General features: G+C 48.3%; 1 protein-coding gene across 20 annotated transcripts in view; it reads right to left on the reverse strand.

Moving 5' to 3' along the window:
- Positions 1 to 17,101, reverse strand: part of TRERF1 (transcriptional regulating factor 1) — a 226,742-nt gene that overhangs the window by 34,596 nt on the left and 175,045 nt on the right. For 14 of the 20 annotated variants that reach the window (XM_021937266.2, XM_021937276.2, XM_021937275.2 and 11 more), the window contains 4 exons: positions 7,686 to 9,379; positions 5,291 to 5,337; positions 4,246 to 4,396; positions 2,815 to 3,123 (listed from right to left, as the gene is read on the reverse strand). In XM_021937266.2, the coding sequence (XP_021792958.2) occupies positions 2,815 to 3,123; positions 4,246 to 4,396; positions 5,291 to 5,337; positions 7,686 to 9,122 (1,944 nt within the window). In that variant the 5' untranslated portion in view covers positions 9,123 to 9,379. Of the gene's footprint in view, positions 1 to 2,814; positions 3,124 to 4,245; positions 4,397 to 5,290; positions 5,338 to 7,685; positions 9,380 to 13,400; positions 14,013 to 17,101 lie in introns of those variants that run through there. The other 6 variants (XM_021937280.2, XM_021937279.2, XM_021937278.2 and 3 more) reach the window with 3 other exon arrangements.

Genomic DNA, 17,101 nt, shown 5'->3' on the forward strand with positions numbered 1-17,101 from the left:
GACCTCTAAGGGCCCTTCCATGTGCTCACCTAAAAACGGATCTGGTTAACCTCCCCCGTCACCACCCTCACTATTGCTCCCAGAACTCGTAGCTTATTTGTAGCAAACTCTTCTCTGAGGTTGGCTTCCTGTCAGGAGAGTTAGTTTATTTTAATGGCAGCGGAACCAAGCATAGTCTGGAAGGAGGATCTGCCACATGGATACATATATACTAATAAGTAAACATAGGCACGTAAACAGATGAGCAGGGCATGCCAAAGCCAAACAGAAACAGATTCGGGTTGTGTGGTAGCATCAGCCCAGAAAAGTCCAGAGCTGGGTGTGGCTGCAGAGGCGGTGTGGTTGGGAGGGGCCACGGGGATACCTGAGGGAAGGTTCTGGGCAGTCTGGGGTGCCCTCTCAGGCCCTGCAGGCCAGGGGCCAGTCACAGCTGCAGGTCCTGGAGACTCCTGAGCCCAGGGTGGCGCCTGGGTAGGAAGCAGCAGGGGGTGATGGGAAGGGCTGACCACGGTCATGTGACCTGCCCCATGGGCTCCTCTGCTCTGGACTCCTCTCTCTCCAGAGCTTCAGGCTCTGCCCCCTTACGTTTCTCCTTCAGCTTCTCTGCCTTCCATGGTGCCATCCTGGCCTCTAGGAGGGGAGTCTAGGGAGGCAGAGAGTGGGGAAAGGAGGAGCGGGCAGAGGGTCCCAGGCTCCCGGCTCCAGAGTGAGGTTCCTAACCCCCGTCCCCACCCCGGCTCACCCCCAGGGGGCCCTCCTTAGGCCAGCGCGCTCAACTGCCTCCTCTCTCCACCAGAGGGCTCCTCAGCGCCTGAGGCTGAGGCGAGAGAGGGGCTGGGGAGAATGAGGGAAGGAGACTTGTGCCCCTCACAAGGGGAGCAGCCCGAAGATACACCCTGTTCCCGGGTAACAGATAAAGTCATCCAAGAACATGCAGACCTCATACGATCTCAACACGGCACTGCAATCCAGACCTCTGATCACTGGGCCAGAGGTCCCTTTTGGGCTCCTTCTCCTCCAGCTTCTTGTCCTGTTACTCCAGCTCTAAACCTGGATTTTCCAATCCTCCAGGCAAGGCTCTGAGCCACTGGGCCAGAGAAGCCACCCAGGATGTCAAGTCTGGTTGTCAATTGAGAGGAAGCACTTACGGTGTTCCATTTCACCAAGCTATTTGGACACTTTGGGGGTGAGGCCAACAACTGAAAACTTTAAAAAGCTGCCCACAGAGAAGGCTGAGAACCACTGATGAGTCCAACCCCACCAAGGTCAGGGGAGTAAACTCAGGCTCTGAGTGGGGGCAGGTCCCAGCTGTCTTCATCCCAGCTGGCTAGGAGCCAAGCTGAGATGGGCACTCGGGGCTCCTTCCTGGATGTTTTAATTGCTTTACATCAAGTGCCAGGGCCTTGTTCACATGTATTCAGTCTCACCTACATGCTTCCACTTCAGCCTATCGCCCCCACCAACAAGGTCTCTCTCACCCTTCCATTAAGCCAAGGTCATCCCTTCCTTCAAAACCCTGCTCAGAACTCTAATGATGATCTCCTGAGCAAACTCCCTTGCCCCTCCCCAGTCCCTAATGACTTTGGCTACCCTGGTGTGTTCTCATCCAGTCACACCTGAGGCATCCATTTCTTGTCTGCCCCTGTCTTTCTCTTACCATCTTGAATGGATAGGTGGGTGGGGTGTATGCCTGGGACTCTGACTCCCATGTGACTATGAACCCTTAATTCAGAGTTCCCCAAGGGAACTGTTTCCCCAAAGAGACACTGTTTCTCCTACCAAATCAGGAACTTCCCTGGGCAAAGAGGGAGCTTGGATGTGTCATTTCATCTCTGCCTGTTGCTGACCCCCAAGCCCTGACAGCTTATGAGAATCTTCCCCTCAGTTCTCCATCAGTTTCTTTTCTTTTGAGGACTTGATGTTACATAGATAACCATAAAGGCTTTTTTCTGGACTTTTCTAGTTCCTTTCATTATCTTCTCTCCCTCTATCCTGGCCCAGCCTACCTTTATGCCTCCTGGATTCTCAGCAGCTGCCTATTCCTAAGGACAAATATGACCCAACATGCCACTTTGTGGGGAGGGGGTAGGTTTGATATTCCCAACCACACAGGTCACAAATTCCCTAGGGGCCGAGAGAGAGACAGAGAGAGAGAGACAGACAGACAGAGAGACAAACCCTTCCCAGAGCCAAGTTAAGCTGTTTGAGTGAAGCACTTAGAATTAGAGAAAGGACAACAGTGAGTGAGAAAAACAAATCTCTTTGCTTTCCTGAGATTAGGCTCTCAGTGGAACTACTTTGGGAACTTTAACGAATTAGGTTTTCCAGGGTATTTAAGCAGACAAAATATTAAGCATCTGGTAAGGCTGACTGTCAGAATGGATGCCAGGGCTATTGCCTGGAAGCCTGCTGTGACAGTGTTTACCTCTTTGGTTGTGGATTTGGGAGATCTGGAGATCCTGGGGAAGGGGCCAGGGCCTGGGGCAACAGCTGCTTACTTTCTGGGATAGAGTACTTCCATATTTCAATAACGGCTATGATTGTCCCAGTGATTCCCAGCTGAATGATCATCTCTGTTTAAACCTGGGAACACTTTCGGGTCTCTCAGAATCTAACCCAGGCCATTAGTCTGGCATTTAATGGGCAGCAGGCAGTGTGAACAAGGATGGGGTTCCCAATGTGGCCATGGGGGTTCAGCCCTGAGAGACCAAGCCATGTCTGAGCTCAGGTCAGTGACTCTGGAAGGGCTGCCCCATCTCCAAGAAAGCAAAGGGAAGTCCCCACCCAGGCAGGTGGGGCAGAGCAGCAACTCACAGCAGGCGTGCGGGGGGCAGCCCCTTGGGGTGAGTGTGGGGGAGAGAGGGTCATCCTCACGAGCACAGGCATCTCGTCGTCCGACATCGAGCTGGCTGGCTTGTCTCTGGCGGAGGGGGCGGCAACGGTGCTGTTGGTGAACCCCTGAGAGCTGGGCTTGGGCGGGAGAAGCTTGACAGGGACAGACACGGGCATGACCATAGGCGTGAGGCTTTCTGCCTCGGGAGGGAGCTGTGGCGGCGGCGGAGGCGGAGGCGGAGGCGGCAGTGGCGGCTGGGGCTGAGGCGGCAGGACCTTCTCTCCTTCCTCCTACACAGACAATAAAGGCTTTGATCCTGGGCTGAGAGCAGCTCTCACAAGGGGGATGCACTTTGCTTTTCCTGAAAGGCTCCAGGACATCAGGTGTGGGTGATAGAGAACCACTGCAGGGTGATTTCCTTCCTGCAATGCTGAGTCCCTTGGCTGGAGTGATGCCAGCTGATGGTAGAGGCCGCCATGGACTCCATTTTCTACAGTTAAAAAATCTTGACCATGCATTACTTGTATATTAAACTATTTTTTAAAAATTGTGTCAGCTTTTAAAGAAAAGGACATGGACTTGTAATCAGTCCAAAAAAAGGTATGATCTTGTGTAGGAGTTTCTAATTCTATGGGCCTTAGTTTACTCATTTGTCAAAATGGAAATCCATCCTATATTTTATTCAGGCCAGGAAACCACACTGGAGATACAAAACATGTACTTTTAACAAGTAAAGACAAAAGCTTTTTTCAAAAACATAATCTGGCATGGCCAGGAGATGGAGTGATCCGGGTAATCAAAAATTCTGGTCAACAGAGATTTAATCCCATAGATTTAAATTCAGAGTAACAATATTAAAAGAATTCTGAGAAAACTTTTTGATTTTAATCTAACTCTAAAATTTGTGGATAGTTTACTATCTGGATATCCTACCTGGATAATCCAGAGGGTATTTAAGGATCTTTGGATGTTGAGCCAAACACCACTGCATCACTAAACAGAAAATTCTGGCTGAGAGCCTGATGATTATATTAGCTTTCTCTCGCCATTGACCATTAATCTGGAAGGCCCCAGTGGGCCTGGTCTTGGGTGTGTCAAGCAGCAGAAGTTTAAAAATAATATTGCATTTACATGTTTTCCTTTGCTGTCTTCTCCAGGAGGCAGAGAGAGGCTGGGATGACCTAAAAGGCTTTCTAGAGCCTCTGTTTTTGACCCTTACTCATCATAAAGCCGGGGAAGTGGGGCTGCTTGACCTGGCTGGCTCCCAGCGTCAAAGCCTAAGCATTCCTGTCAAGGGAGGACTGTGCCTCGCCAGGTCCCGCATGGGGCTCACATCACTCTCTGTCTGATGGCAGCAAAGCAAAGCAAGCAGCACACGGCCTAGAAAGGACCGGGAACTGGCTCCTGCTAACCTGTTTGAGGTTGGGGGAGGCCCTCATTCCCCCGTGGGACCGCATGTGGCCGTTCAGGGCAGGCAGGTTCTTGAACTCCTTCAGGCAGATGGAGCATGTCAGCTTGTTCTTGGCATCAAACTGCTCCCCAAACACTCCTTTGGGTTGGCCACTGCTCAAGGGTAGAGCCAAATGGAGAGGACACATACGTTGAGGAAGGGGAAACAGTGACTTGCCACAAGACCTCATACCCACCACAAACCCGTATCATTCATCCAATGATCCCATTGTCCATGGCACCACTTGTATCAGCCCAATGCCCTTTAGAGAACAAAGTCCAATTTACAGATGAAAAGCTGAGGCTCAGAATGGGAAAAGTCCTCTCAAACTCATGCAAGAATTGAACAAAACGTCCTTCTTCACGTCAGGACTTCTGGCAATGGATCTTGACTTGGGAACAATAGCTTATTACCCTTCAAGGGTCGGCCTGAGCCCAGCTCTTCCAAAAGCCTCCCCGCTTAGAGACACTTGTGCAAGTTCCTGGGGCAGCCTCTGTATTGCACACTTTAGCAGTTTATCAGGTTTGGCTAAATCTTTATTGACCATGCCCATGAGATGAGGAAGCCAGTCTGTACTGTTCACTGCTGCATTCTCAAAGCCTAGCTCTATGCTTGGCACACAGTAGATACTCAATAAATACTGAATGAATGCACAGTGGACAGAACATGGGCTTTGCAGTCAATCCCAGCACTGTTACTTGATGTGTAACCTTAAGCTCTTTGAGCCTCAGTTTTCTCATTTGTAAAGTAACAATCATACTAGCTAACAATTATTGAGTGCTTACTGAGTATAGGCACATCATCATCATACCCACTCTCACGGGTTACTTTACTACACACAATGCCTAGTGCTTAGCACATAGTATGCACTCAAACACAGCAGCTGCTATTATTATTTCTACGCACTTCTTTGAGGAATGACATGGAATTTAGAAATGAATCATGAGAGACACCCCAGAAAATCCTCCCAGTCTCCCAAAATACCAACAAGGCTCCACTCATCCTACCTTGACTCAGGGGACCCTGGCTGGGCTCTCCCATCAGGTAGGTGCATCTAATTTTGAGCCAAACAGGACACCGAAAAAAAGAAGAGAAAAAAACGTGTTCTGAAGGGAGAAGTCCTCGAGCAGTGGGAACATCAGGTACTCTTCCAGGACTCTTTCTGCCGTCCGCCTTGTGCTGACCCCATTCATGTCCACTCATGCCCTCGCTCTTCTGCATTTGACATCTGTCCCTGAATTGCTCCTTGACTTGGGACCACCGCCCCCACTCCTGGAGCTGCTGCCAGCCACAACAAGCCCACCAAGATGCAACCCCCCACCGTGTTCTTTCCTGTTCTCCCAGGGCACCCACTCTGTGCACAGATAGGCTCCATTCCCATAAAGGACACAGAAGAGAGTTGGAAGACACAGCACTATGCCAGGAGACCTCCTGATGGAATTCCTCCCCCTTTTTTTTTTGAGACAGGGTCTTGCTCTGTCACCCAGGCTGTAGTGCAGTAGCATGATCATGGCTCACTGCAGCCTCTACCACCTGGGCTTAAGCAATCCTCCTGCCTCAGCCTCCCAAGTAGCTGGGACTACAGGTGTGCGCCACAACACCCAGCTAAATTTTTGATTTTTTGTAGAGGCAAGGTCTTGCTCTGTTGCTTAGGCTGGTCTTGAACTCCTGGGCTCAAGCGATCTTCCTGTATTGGCCTTCCAAAGTGCTTGGATTATAGGTGTGAGTCACCATACCTGGCCCTGGAATTCTTCTTAAAAAGCCTTAGCCAAATCATCTAAATCATCTCATTCCTATATTTACAAAGGCTCTCAGTTACTACTGTTTCTGAGCCCCAGACAAAGCAAACTCAAGGGGAAGTTCATCTCTGGCCTTCAACCTCCATCAGAACCTTCTCTCTACCCAACCAGTTCCCATTTGGGGTCGCCTTCTCCTCAGACACGGCTGTCATCTGACTGCAGCACTTGGAATAAGCCACGGCATGAAAAGTGCCCAGCACATAGTAGGCTGTTTTCTGGTCAAATACTTTTGGGAACTAATCAAGGGTTAATCATGGTGCATAGGCTGAACCGGCCTGCAGACATGTTTGTTTGGCTAGACTGTTTTTTAAAAATCCTTAATGAGAATGTATGGGATGGGGTATCTGCTCTCTAGTCCCCAGTCACCACCACTCCCTAATGTCTCATACCAGACAGTTTTGCTTATTTACTTTCCCAGCCTGGATCATGTGGGCAGCTAAGGTTTTCATCTCTGCAATCACACATGGTGTGTGGGAGACTCACAATGCATTACCATATTAAAGACTACAAAAAGTCCTGCAGTACAGCAACCTGTTTCACTTTGGGAGGCTATAGCAGGAGGATCGTCTGAGGCCAGGAGTTCAAGAGCAGCCTGGGCAACATAGGGAGACCTGTCTCTACAAAACCAAACCAAACCAAAGAAAGTACCCAGGCATGGTGGCATGCACCTGTAGTCCTAGCGATGTGGGAGGGTGAAGTGGGAGGATCATTTGAGCCCAGGAGTTCAAGGCTGCAGTGAGCTATGATTGCATCACTGCACTCCAGCCTGGATGACAGAGCAAGACCCTGTCTCTAAAAAGAAAAACGGGCCGGGCACAGTGGCTCACACCTGTAATCCCAGCACTTTGAGAGGGTGAGGCAGGCACATCACGAGGTCAGGAGTTCGAGACCAGCCTGACCAAAACATGGTGAAACCCTGTCTCCACTAAAAATACAAAAACTTACCAGGTGTGGTGGTGCGCACCTGGAATTCCAGCTACTTGGGAGGCTGAGGCAGGATAATCACTTGAACCCAGGAGGCGGAGGTTGCAGTGAGCCAAGATTGTGCCATTGCACTCCAACCTGGGCGACAGGGCGAGACTCTGTCTCAAAAAAAAAAAAAAAAAAAGAACCCCCTAGTTTATCCAGAGAACCCACTGTTTCCCCAGCAATATCCATTAAACACTGTGGAACGACTGTTCTGAGCAATATACTTTGAGAAATGCTGTCATAACGTGGTCTCCCTCCCAAAGGGGGACCAATGTCACAGAGCATATCCTGAGCACACAGATCTAAGGGAACTGAGACACCACCACTGTGTGGTCCCCTGGCACCCTACTCAAGGTCTTGACCATTACATGAATCATTTAGGGCATGATATGGTACTCTGGCCATCTCCTTAGTAGATTATAAGCTCCATGGCCAAAGGACTTAACAGAGATTGATTTTGTATTCCAAGTGCTTGGCACAGACAGTGTGTGACACATGTGGGTTAATGTTTGGGGAATGAATAAAGAACAAAAGGGTTGAGGAGGCTTGGAGAGAGGATTGAGCACTGCAGACTCAGCCCTGGCTGACCCTGTAGCACACTGGGTATAGAGAGAAACTTCCAGTGGGAGAATACCTGGGGCCACATGGCACTAGGAGACAGCTGCTGATGCTGAGGCCCCATGTTGTTGAGGTGGATCCCACTGGGGGATAGGAGGGGGCGATGGGGGAGGGCGCTGCTGACCCGGGTCAGATCCGAGCTCGCTGGGTCTCCCATTCCTGCGTCAGGAGGCCCCAAGTCCCCATGGGAGCTCAGCATGGCCTGGGCCTGTCTGTCACTAGAGTAGGTCTTCAGCTGACTGTCCTCACGCTGCTGGTGCTGAGGCAGGTGGCTCTGCTGGTAGAGGGGGTGGCTGTAGGGCTGCTGGGGCTCCTGGTAGTAGTACTGGGACATGGAGCCCAGGGGAATCAGCTGGACAGTGTGTGCCTGCTCTGGGGTATACTGGTGAGGGTCCCTGTGATAAGAAGGGGGCTGCAGGTGCATCTGTTGCTGCTGCTGCTCTTGCAAGTGCTGCATCATGGGTTGGGGCTGATAATACTGAGGTATCTGCATTGAACCCTGCCGCTGCTGCAGCTGTAGCTGCTGCTGCTGCGGCGGCGGTGGCGGCGGCTGTGGTTGTGATGGGCGAATTTGTTGCGGCTGCGTCTGTATTTCTTGCATGGAGATACGCTGTTGCCCGGCTTGCTGCTGTTGCTGCGGTGGGTAATACTGGTGCTGCTGCATCTGTTGCATGTGCTGTGACAGCATCTGTGGGGCCTGCAGTGGCTGTCCTCCCTGCACTGGCACCTGAGCCAGTGGCTGCTGGTAGTCATAATACAGGTGCCCTTGGGTAGGGTGCTGCCCGACCTGAAGGGCTGGTTTGGACAGCCCACCAGTGAAACCAGGGTGAGGCTGCTGGGACACCTGCTGGTAGCGGGAAGGGATAGCCGGTGCTGGGGGCTCCATGGGCTTCTGAGACAGCAGCTGGCGGAGGGCACTGTCAGGGGCTCCATCCATCACTGCTGACTGAGTGTGCAGCACCTGGGCCATATTGTTGACCTGAATTCGCAGGTTTTGGTTGGCAAACACCTGGGTGAAAGAGTCCAGCTTGTGTAAGACACCGCTGGTAAGCTTCTGGGTCCGGATCTCGCTGGCCTGGGAGTAGGTATATTGGTAGCCATCAGTGGGCTCAGCCTGGGCCGGTGCCCCCCACATCATGTTTGAGTTGGCCAGGTTTCCACGTAGCTGGACATGGTTTCCAGGCCCTGCATGACTTCCCCACCCTCCCTGCCTCGAGGTATCCATTTGGCCAAGGTTTTTGGAGCCAACAGGCAAGCCCAGACCATCCCGCGTTTCTTGAGGGAAGTGGGGGGAGATGGGCGAGGCCTGAGGGGCATCCATTCCGCCCCCTGTTACTGCATTCCCATAGTTGTGGTTCAGCCCGCCGTGGACGCCAAGTGGTGGCTGTTGGTAGAAAAGGTTCTCACTACCGTGGGCCACATGGTTGGTCTTGTACAGTTGCTGGTCACCCATGCTGTCTGCCTTGGTTGTGAACGTCCAGCCACAAAACCATAAAAAAGGTAAATAAAACAAACCCAAAAGGACTGAAACCCTGAGAAGCTGAGAGAAAGTGTCAGCACTACTCCACGGCTGACATGTCTGTGAACGTGGCTGGAGCCAGGTGTTCCTGTTGGCCTGTACCACTCATGTGCAGGGCGGGGGGTTTCACATCCTCTCCCTGGCTGAGGTACGGACCACACAGCACTGCGGTGAGGAGACGGCGCTCACACCTGCAAGGCAAGAGGCAAAACACAGGAAAGGATTTATTTGGATGTTTTGTGATGAGCAATTGATATCTACCATGACCAGTGATAAAAATAAATATATAATCCCAGCTACCTGGGAGGCTGAGACTTGAGGTTCGTTTGAGACCAGCCTGGGCAGCATAGGGAGATCCCGTCTCAAAAATGTTTTTAAATTAGCTGGGTGTGGTGGCATGCGCCTCTAGTCCCAGCTGCTCAGGAGGCTGAGGAAGGAGGATCACTTGGGACCAGAAGTTTAAGGCTGCACTGAGTTACGACTGCACCACTGCACTATAGCTTAGATGACAGAGTGAAACCCTATCTCTAAAATATATACATACATATATATGTATATATATGTATTCATATATATATATATGAAACAGGAGACTCAATTAGAAATAGCCAGTGTCATGCACTGCACTCCACACCCTTTTCACTGAGTCCGCAGATCTTAATTCTCACATGAGATGCAAACTCTTACTTTCGAGCCATTGTTCAATGGCTCAGTAGTTCATTGATTTGTTAATTCATTGTTTTGTTCATTGATTAATTCACCCATTCTTCTGAGACCCTGCTATTGAAAGCCCAACACTATTCTAGGACCTGTGGGAAATATAAAGAGGTTTAAGATATACATTAATCAAGTTATCTGTTCAACACATATTTATCAGACACCTATTAACTGTTAAGGCACAATGCTGAGAAATGACTAAGACATAGGCCTGCTCTCAAGCATGTAGTTAGAAAAGGTGATGAGTTGCATGAATAATTACAAAGGGGAAAAAGATACATGTAATCAAAAGGTAAAAATAAGAGAAGCAGGGTGTGATGGCATGCACCTGTACCCCCACCTATGAGGTGAGGATTGCTTGAGCTAACGAGTTCAAGACTAGCCTGGGCAACATAGTAAGCAAGACCTCATCTCTTTTTTTTTTTGAGATGGAGTCTCGCTCTGTCACCCAAGCTGGAGGGCAATGGTGCGATCTTGGCTCACTGCAACCTCCGCCTCCTGAGTTCAAGCGATTCTCCTGCCTCAGCCTCCCGAGTTGCTGGGACTACAGGTGCCTGCCACCACACCCAACTAATTTTTGTATTTTTAGTAGAGACGGGGTTTCACCACGTTGGCCAGGATGGTCTCGATCTCCTGACCTCATGATCCGCCTGTCTCTACCAAAAATACAAAAATTATCTGGGCGTGGTGGCAGGCACTTGTAATCCCAGCTACTTGGGAGGCTGAGGCAGGAGATTCGCTTGAACCCGGGAGGCAGAGGTTGCAGTGAGCCGAGATTGTGCCACTGCACTCTAGCCTCAGTGACAAGAGCAAAACTCCATCTCAAAAAAAAAAAAAAAAAAAAAAAAGGTTCAATTCCTAGACCCTCAACTTCTACAGAAATTCTTTCTAGAACTCATGGGTGGCAGAGTCCTTTTAGGCGTTCTCTTTCCTAATCACCCTCCTTCACAAAAAGAAGGGCAAACTTCTCGTGTACTGCATCAGGAAGAATGAAAAATGGAAACATAATAAATGCTGATCTTTGTCTCATGCTAGCAATAACTAATATTCTTCTATGGATAATGAAATTGAAAATATAGCTCAGCACCAGCAATGTTTTATTTCTAGACCTTGGTGGGAACTGCATGGTCATTCTCACTCTGTGTAATTCAAGCTATACACTATCACCTGGTCATATACATAAAGGTGTATATGCTGTGTGTCAATTTTTAAAAGTTTATTTTAAAAAGTCACCCCCCCCAACGAAGTTACCCAGTACCACCATTTCATTTAGAGATGCATTTTCAATGTAATTTAACTATTTATGTTTACTATTTATCCAAATTAGTAACACATTTAATGTTGTTTTGATCAACTGTGTACTATTAATAATTGTGATAACTCAAGCCAGAAGAACATTTTAATACTTAGATCTTTTGATTTTAGGAAATTGAAAGAGTTTCAACTTTCTACAAAATTGTTACAGAAAAATATGGTAAGGAAACAAGTGAAAAAGTTCCAAGCATAAAAATATATTACACATATCACATTAGGATAAAATTCCACAGAGCAAGTGAAATGAAAATACAATTTCCAGAAGAAAAAGGAACACTGACGATTAAAGAGGGTGTTCATGCATTTTTAAAATGGATGACGGGAGGTATTAAATTGCTATGGTGTTTAGATTCCACTGGATAAATTTAAAACAGTGATGTAATAGTTTTGCTTAAAAATATCAATGTTTACAACATACTGGAAATTGTATCTTCAGCAAATGTATGATAAAAAAATGTGGGTGTAAACTTAAAACTGTATGAAGGGGCAAAGAGTTTTAAAAGATTCTTTTAGGGAGGATTTTAAACAGAAAAGTTTGAAGACCACTGCAGTCGTCCCCCTCTACCTGTGAGTGAGCTGAGTTGGTCTGTCCCTTTCTGAATTATGAGAGAAAGAGATGGAAAACTTCAGATGAAGGGTTGCATTTGGTAGAGGGAAGGGTGGAGGAAGGCCAGCCGTGGGTGGAAGGGGAGGCTGGCCAAGGATAGCTGCAGCAGGGAAAGGATGCTGGGCACGAGGATGCTGAGCTTCAGAGGCAAGGAGACTAATGAACCTTGCTGCTCAAACGGTGTTCCAGGTCACCTGGGAGCTGGCTAGAAATGCAGAATCTCAGGCTCCAGTTGAGATCTATTGAGTCAGAATCTGTATTTTATTGAGATGATCCCCACCCCCATGTGCACATTAAAATTGGAGAAGCACTGAATTAGCAGACTCTCGCTGCATCCAGGTGAGGCATAACTAAGACCAGAACTCAGAAGACAGTGAGCAGGGAGCGAGGGAGGAATAAGAGAAACATTCCCTGTCTTGCCAGTGGGAAGCCACTCTCCTTCCTTGAAACACTCTGGCCCTCTGGGGCTTAGGACCCAGTCTGAGACACCCACTCCTTTCCTCACACATATTCTCTCCTTTGACAGCCTCATCCACCACCCATCCTTTCTGACCCCTTATTGATTTTAAGCAGTATCATGACTGCCCCCAGCTCATATGGTCTGAGATCCTGATCAGCTCCCTACTCTACGTCACCACGTCCACATTCAAAGGCAATTCAACATCATCTCTCCCAAACTCGATGCTGTTTTCAGGGAGCTCTTTCCTTGAACCTGCCATGCTCTCTTCCACTGCAGGGCCTTTGTACCTGATGCCCCCTCACCATTTGGAGAGCTCTTCCCCTCCTCCCCAACACGGTATCCTTCAGATCTCAGCTCAAATTACACATTCTCAGAAAGCTGACTCTGACCCCAATCCCCAAGTCTACGTCAGATTCCTTTCTTATATGTTCTCATAAAACCATATTCCTTTCCTTTAGACTACTCTCCTCCGCTTGTAATTGTACATCCACCAGTGCAATTATTTCATTAATGGATCTTTCTCTATTAGAGCAGGAACCAGGTCTATTTTTACCTAGGAGTCTCTTCCTCAAACCTACCATAACGCCCAGCACATTGCAGGACTCCAATAAGGATTTGCTGAAGGAAGGGCAGCATTTATTGAATGAATAGATCAACAAATGAGAAAAAATTAGAAAACAGTGATCAAATATCCCAGTGAGCTGAGACAGGCAGAAAAAGATACTCAGTATAGATCAAGAAGTTCTTAAGTTCTCATGAAGAATAGTCAGATTGCACCTTGGTCCTGATAGACAAATAGGGCTTACAGAGGTGGAGAGGACCAGGAAGGGTATTCTGGACAGGGAACAGCATGAACAAAGGCATGGAGTCAGGTTCAGGAGTTCACGCTGGGACATCATGTCCTTGTCCAGAACTCACCAATGATCAGGCTAAATTTGTAAGAAAGGGATAAGTTGTAGTGGGCCTTAAAGTGACATCCGACAGTATTATCCTTTGGGCATTAGGCCTGGCTATTTCAGAATGCTCTACCAGGCTTAAACCTCTCCACTCAACCTTCCTTAAAAGGCTTACACAAAGTCACCACACCCAGAAAGAACTACTTGTTGAAACTCACCCGACTTTGAGCACTATTGATTTCATGTCTCTCTCCTGTGGCCCTGTGGGTAGAATGGAAGCTAGATAATTGAACTTCTGTTGACATGTTTGCTTTGTTAAGTCTTCCCAAACTGCTAGGGAAAGGGATTACTTCCCATTCTCAGTTGCAGGAGGCTATTTTTTATTTGTTGACATTTCCAGAACTGGAATGTAGTTTATTTAGAAGCACAGAACCCTAGATGGAACCCTAGGTGGGTTCCCAAAGTGTGGTTCTTGGGCTAGCAGCCCCAGCATCACCTGGGAAATAATAAATACTAATTCTTAGGCCCCATCCAGACCCCCTAAATCAGAAACAGACTGGGGCTCAGCAGTCTGTGTTTTAATGAGCCCTCTTGTTGAGTCCGATGCACACTCAAGTTGAAGACCACTGCCCCAGAGATGATCTGGTCTCTCCACGTTACAGATGAAGAAACAGAGGCCCAGAGATGTAATTTCTGGGCCCAGAGCAGTGCCTTGCTGATGGTAGGCAATCAAGCCTCATTTGTTCAATGAAAGAAGGGGAAAATGGCTGGGCTCAAGCCTGTAATCCTAGCACTTTGGGAGGCCAAGGCGAGCGGATTACTTGAGGCCAGGAGTTCGAGAACAGCCTGGCCAACATGGCAAAACCCTGTCTCTACTAAAAAAAAGAACACAAAAATTAGCCAGGCATGGTGGTGCATGCCTGTAGTCCCAGCTACTTGGGAGGCTAAGGCACAAGAATCGCTTGAACCGTGGAGGTGAAGGTTGCAGTAAGCTGAGATCAAGCCATTGTACAACAGAGACTCTGTCTCAAAAAAATAAAATAAAAATAAATAAATAAATAAATAAAATAAAAAAAAAGAGAGAAAATGATTTTTCCTAAAACACCGTAGGGAGATAATGGCAAAACCATGTGCTATTTATTTTACATTAAATGTAATATTTTTTGAATAGGTACTAGATTCACATGGTTCAAAATTCAAAAGGTTAAAATGGATATGCAAAACAGCAAAAATTATCCCAAATAAATGCTTGTAAATAAAGTGAAAATCATGCAAATTGTAAAAATAAGAGCATATGTGAAGAGTCTCCCTCCACCCCCCATCCCTAGCCACCCAGCACCCCTTCTGGGACAGTGAATTAGGTTCTTATATATCCTCCTAGAGACACTTTATGCTCATAGAAGAATACTGGTGCACAGCCCCTCTTATACAGATGGTAGCGTGCTAGGCCGTGGTTTAGCATCTTGCCAAAAGGCTATTTTAAACATATCATTTAAAACCTGGAAACTGTTGTTCTTGGTGGATTAGTCAATCTCCCAGAATTCTTATAATACCAACTCAGGATTCAAGTCTCCATTATTTTTCTAACAAGGTAACTGTTTTGCTCATTATGTGTAACAATTCCTACCGGGCACTTTGTACCAGGAGCTTTTTCATTCATGAACTAATTCACAGAACTGCTACTTTCCCATTTCTTCAGTCAGTTTCTTCCTTAGAGCAGGACTCCAGGGTGGGCTCAACAAATAAATGCCCACTCAGAACCTAAGGTGCCACTCTACACTCCCACAGAGCCTGTGACCGCCTTTCCTCTGCACTGACCACGTCACAGTCAGGCGACCCACTTCTGTGCCTATCTCCCGACTGGCTGCCCAGTCACTGTGACGCAGGGACAGCAGCCTGCCCATGTGGTGTCCTCAGGGACTGGGACATAGCAGATGCTCAACAAACGCTCACTGAACTGCAACACTGCACCAGGCAAAGGAGACCTAGAGTGGCTTGTTCCCCTCTGCAGGTCTCATACCTCTGACATGGACTGAGGGACAGAATTTACTAGTTTCTGTTGAGGGCATAGTGCCCTAAAGCACCAAATTTATGGAGTGCTGTAGAAAATAACAAGACTCTACAGAGACCTCCCAGCACACTTTTTCTATACAGGGCCAACTAGTAAATATTTTCAGCTTTGGGGCCCATGCATATGGTTTCTGTCACAACGCTGCCACGGTAGCGTGAAAGCGGCCACAGACCATATATAAACGAATGGGCGTGGCTGTGTTCCAATACAACTTTATTTATGGACACTGAAACTTGAATTTTATATAATTTTCACATGCCAAATGCTGTTCTTCTTTTGATTTTTCTTCAACCAATTAAAAATGTAAAAATCCTTCTTCACTCACAGGCAGTACAAGAATAGGTGTGGGCTGGATCTGGCCTGACCCATGGTTTGCTTGACCCCTGTTCTAGAGCATCAAAGTCTCTCCACACCCCACCCCCTGCCCTGGGGCACCAGGAGACAAGGCCGCAGTCTGCAAGGAGGATATCTGTCCTAAGGGCCACCCTTTGAACCAGAGAGACAGACAGAGAGATACATCAGGAGAGGAAGTTGACTTTGGCCAAGGTCTCCGCAGAACTTGTTTGCTTACAATTCAGAAGGGGTAACACCCTGCTCCGGCCAGACCACCATTGCTTGTTTGAGGAAGAAAAACCAAAAAGATTTTCCTTTTTCTGACCCTGGGCCGTCAGTTACAGACTGTATACACAATTCTCCAAATGCTTTGGCTTGTGTTTTAGTCCAGCCTTCCTCTGCGCTCTGTCAAGGAAGCTTCACTTGACTCCCCTGGGGGCTCCTCTTACTCCAGCTCACTCCCCAGCTCCCCCAAGCAGGCAGGAGCCAAGGGCGGCTCTCCAGGATGTGGGCCACAGTTTGCCGTCTTCTTTTTAGCACCCTTGTTGTTCTAAATGCTTTCTGATTAGTCTTCTAAATAATTCCAGTGGGTATTTTATAATCCAGTTACCCGATTATCGTGGACATGTGCTGCCAATGACGGCGGTTAGTACCTAAATCTTCCTCTGCGCAGTGAATGGTTCGCTCTTACTCCCTCACAGCCCTGGCTTTCCTGCTGACTCGGGGCTGTGGGAGGATTTTCAAGGCTCCCTTTGGGCATCAAGAAACATTCATTTCTCCACCCTCAGGTCTCACCCTGTAGCATCAGTTGCTCCCTCCAAGCCCTGGGGATCAGTAAGAAGCCAGACGCATAGCCCAGGAACCTGCAGAATGGAGGGTTTGGATTGTGCTTCCTGCAGGTGGCTCCTCATTAGGAAATAGAGATTGGAGCCATTTCACTTTTTGGTTGTCACTGTCACTGCCATCTTTCCTCTGGGCTGGCTGTAGTTCTTTACCAGGGACTTGAACATCGTCTCTCCCCTGTGATTACCATATGCCACTTCTTTCTCTCCCTAGCTGCCATGGAGTGGTATGGAAACTAAGGACATGGGGAGAGAAGGGGCTGCAGGAGTCTAGGGTAACTTCCTGGAGGAGGCAGCCAAGGTCTGAGTGGGCCTTGTTGTTATATTCCTAGACACATTTGTTTCATACTACCTTCCCTAAGTATCCAACAGCAGGGGTCTGCCTGCTCCACCTCCAGGGCCCTGGCTGGGATGACCTCACCCTCCTGTGTGGCTTGAGCCCCATATTGTGGCTCCCACCCTGTGAGGCCTGGGGTTGCCAGTTGTCCTTTTCTGCCTTCTGCTTGTGACATTCTTTGGGGCCTTTTTGAAGCCTCCTCCTTCAGATTGTGAGCTTAAAGATACAGGTTTGTCCTGCAGCAGTCCTGACATGGCTAGGATTGTAGGGAGATTAGGAACGTGGGCATTGGCTCTGTGAATATGGTGTAGTTAGAAAAGCACTGGAAAAGGTGGG

This window comes from Papio anubis, chromosome 6, assembly GCF_008728515.1.
Source record: "Papio anubis isolate 15944 chromosome 6, Panubis1.0, whole genome shotgun sequence".
NCBI classification, from domain to species: Eukaryota; Metazoa; Chordata; class Mammalia; order Primates; family Cercopithecidae; genus Papio; species Papio anubis.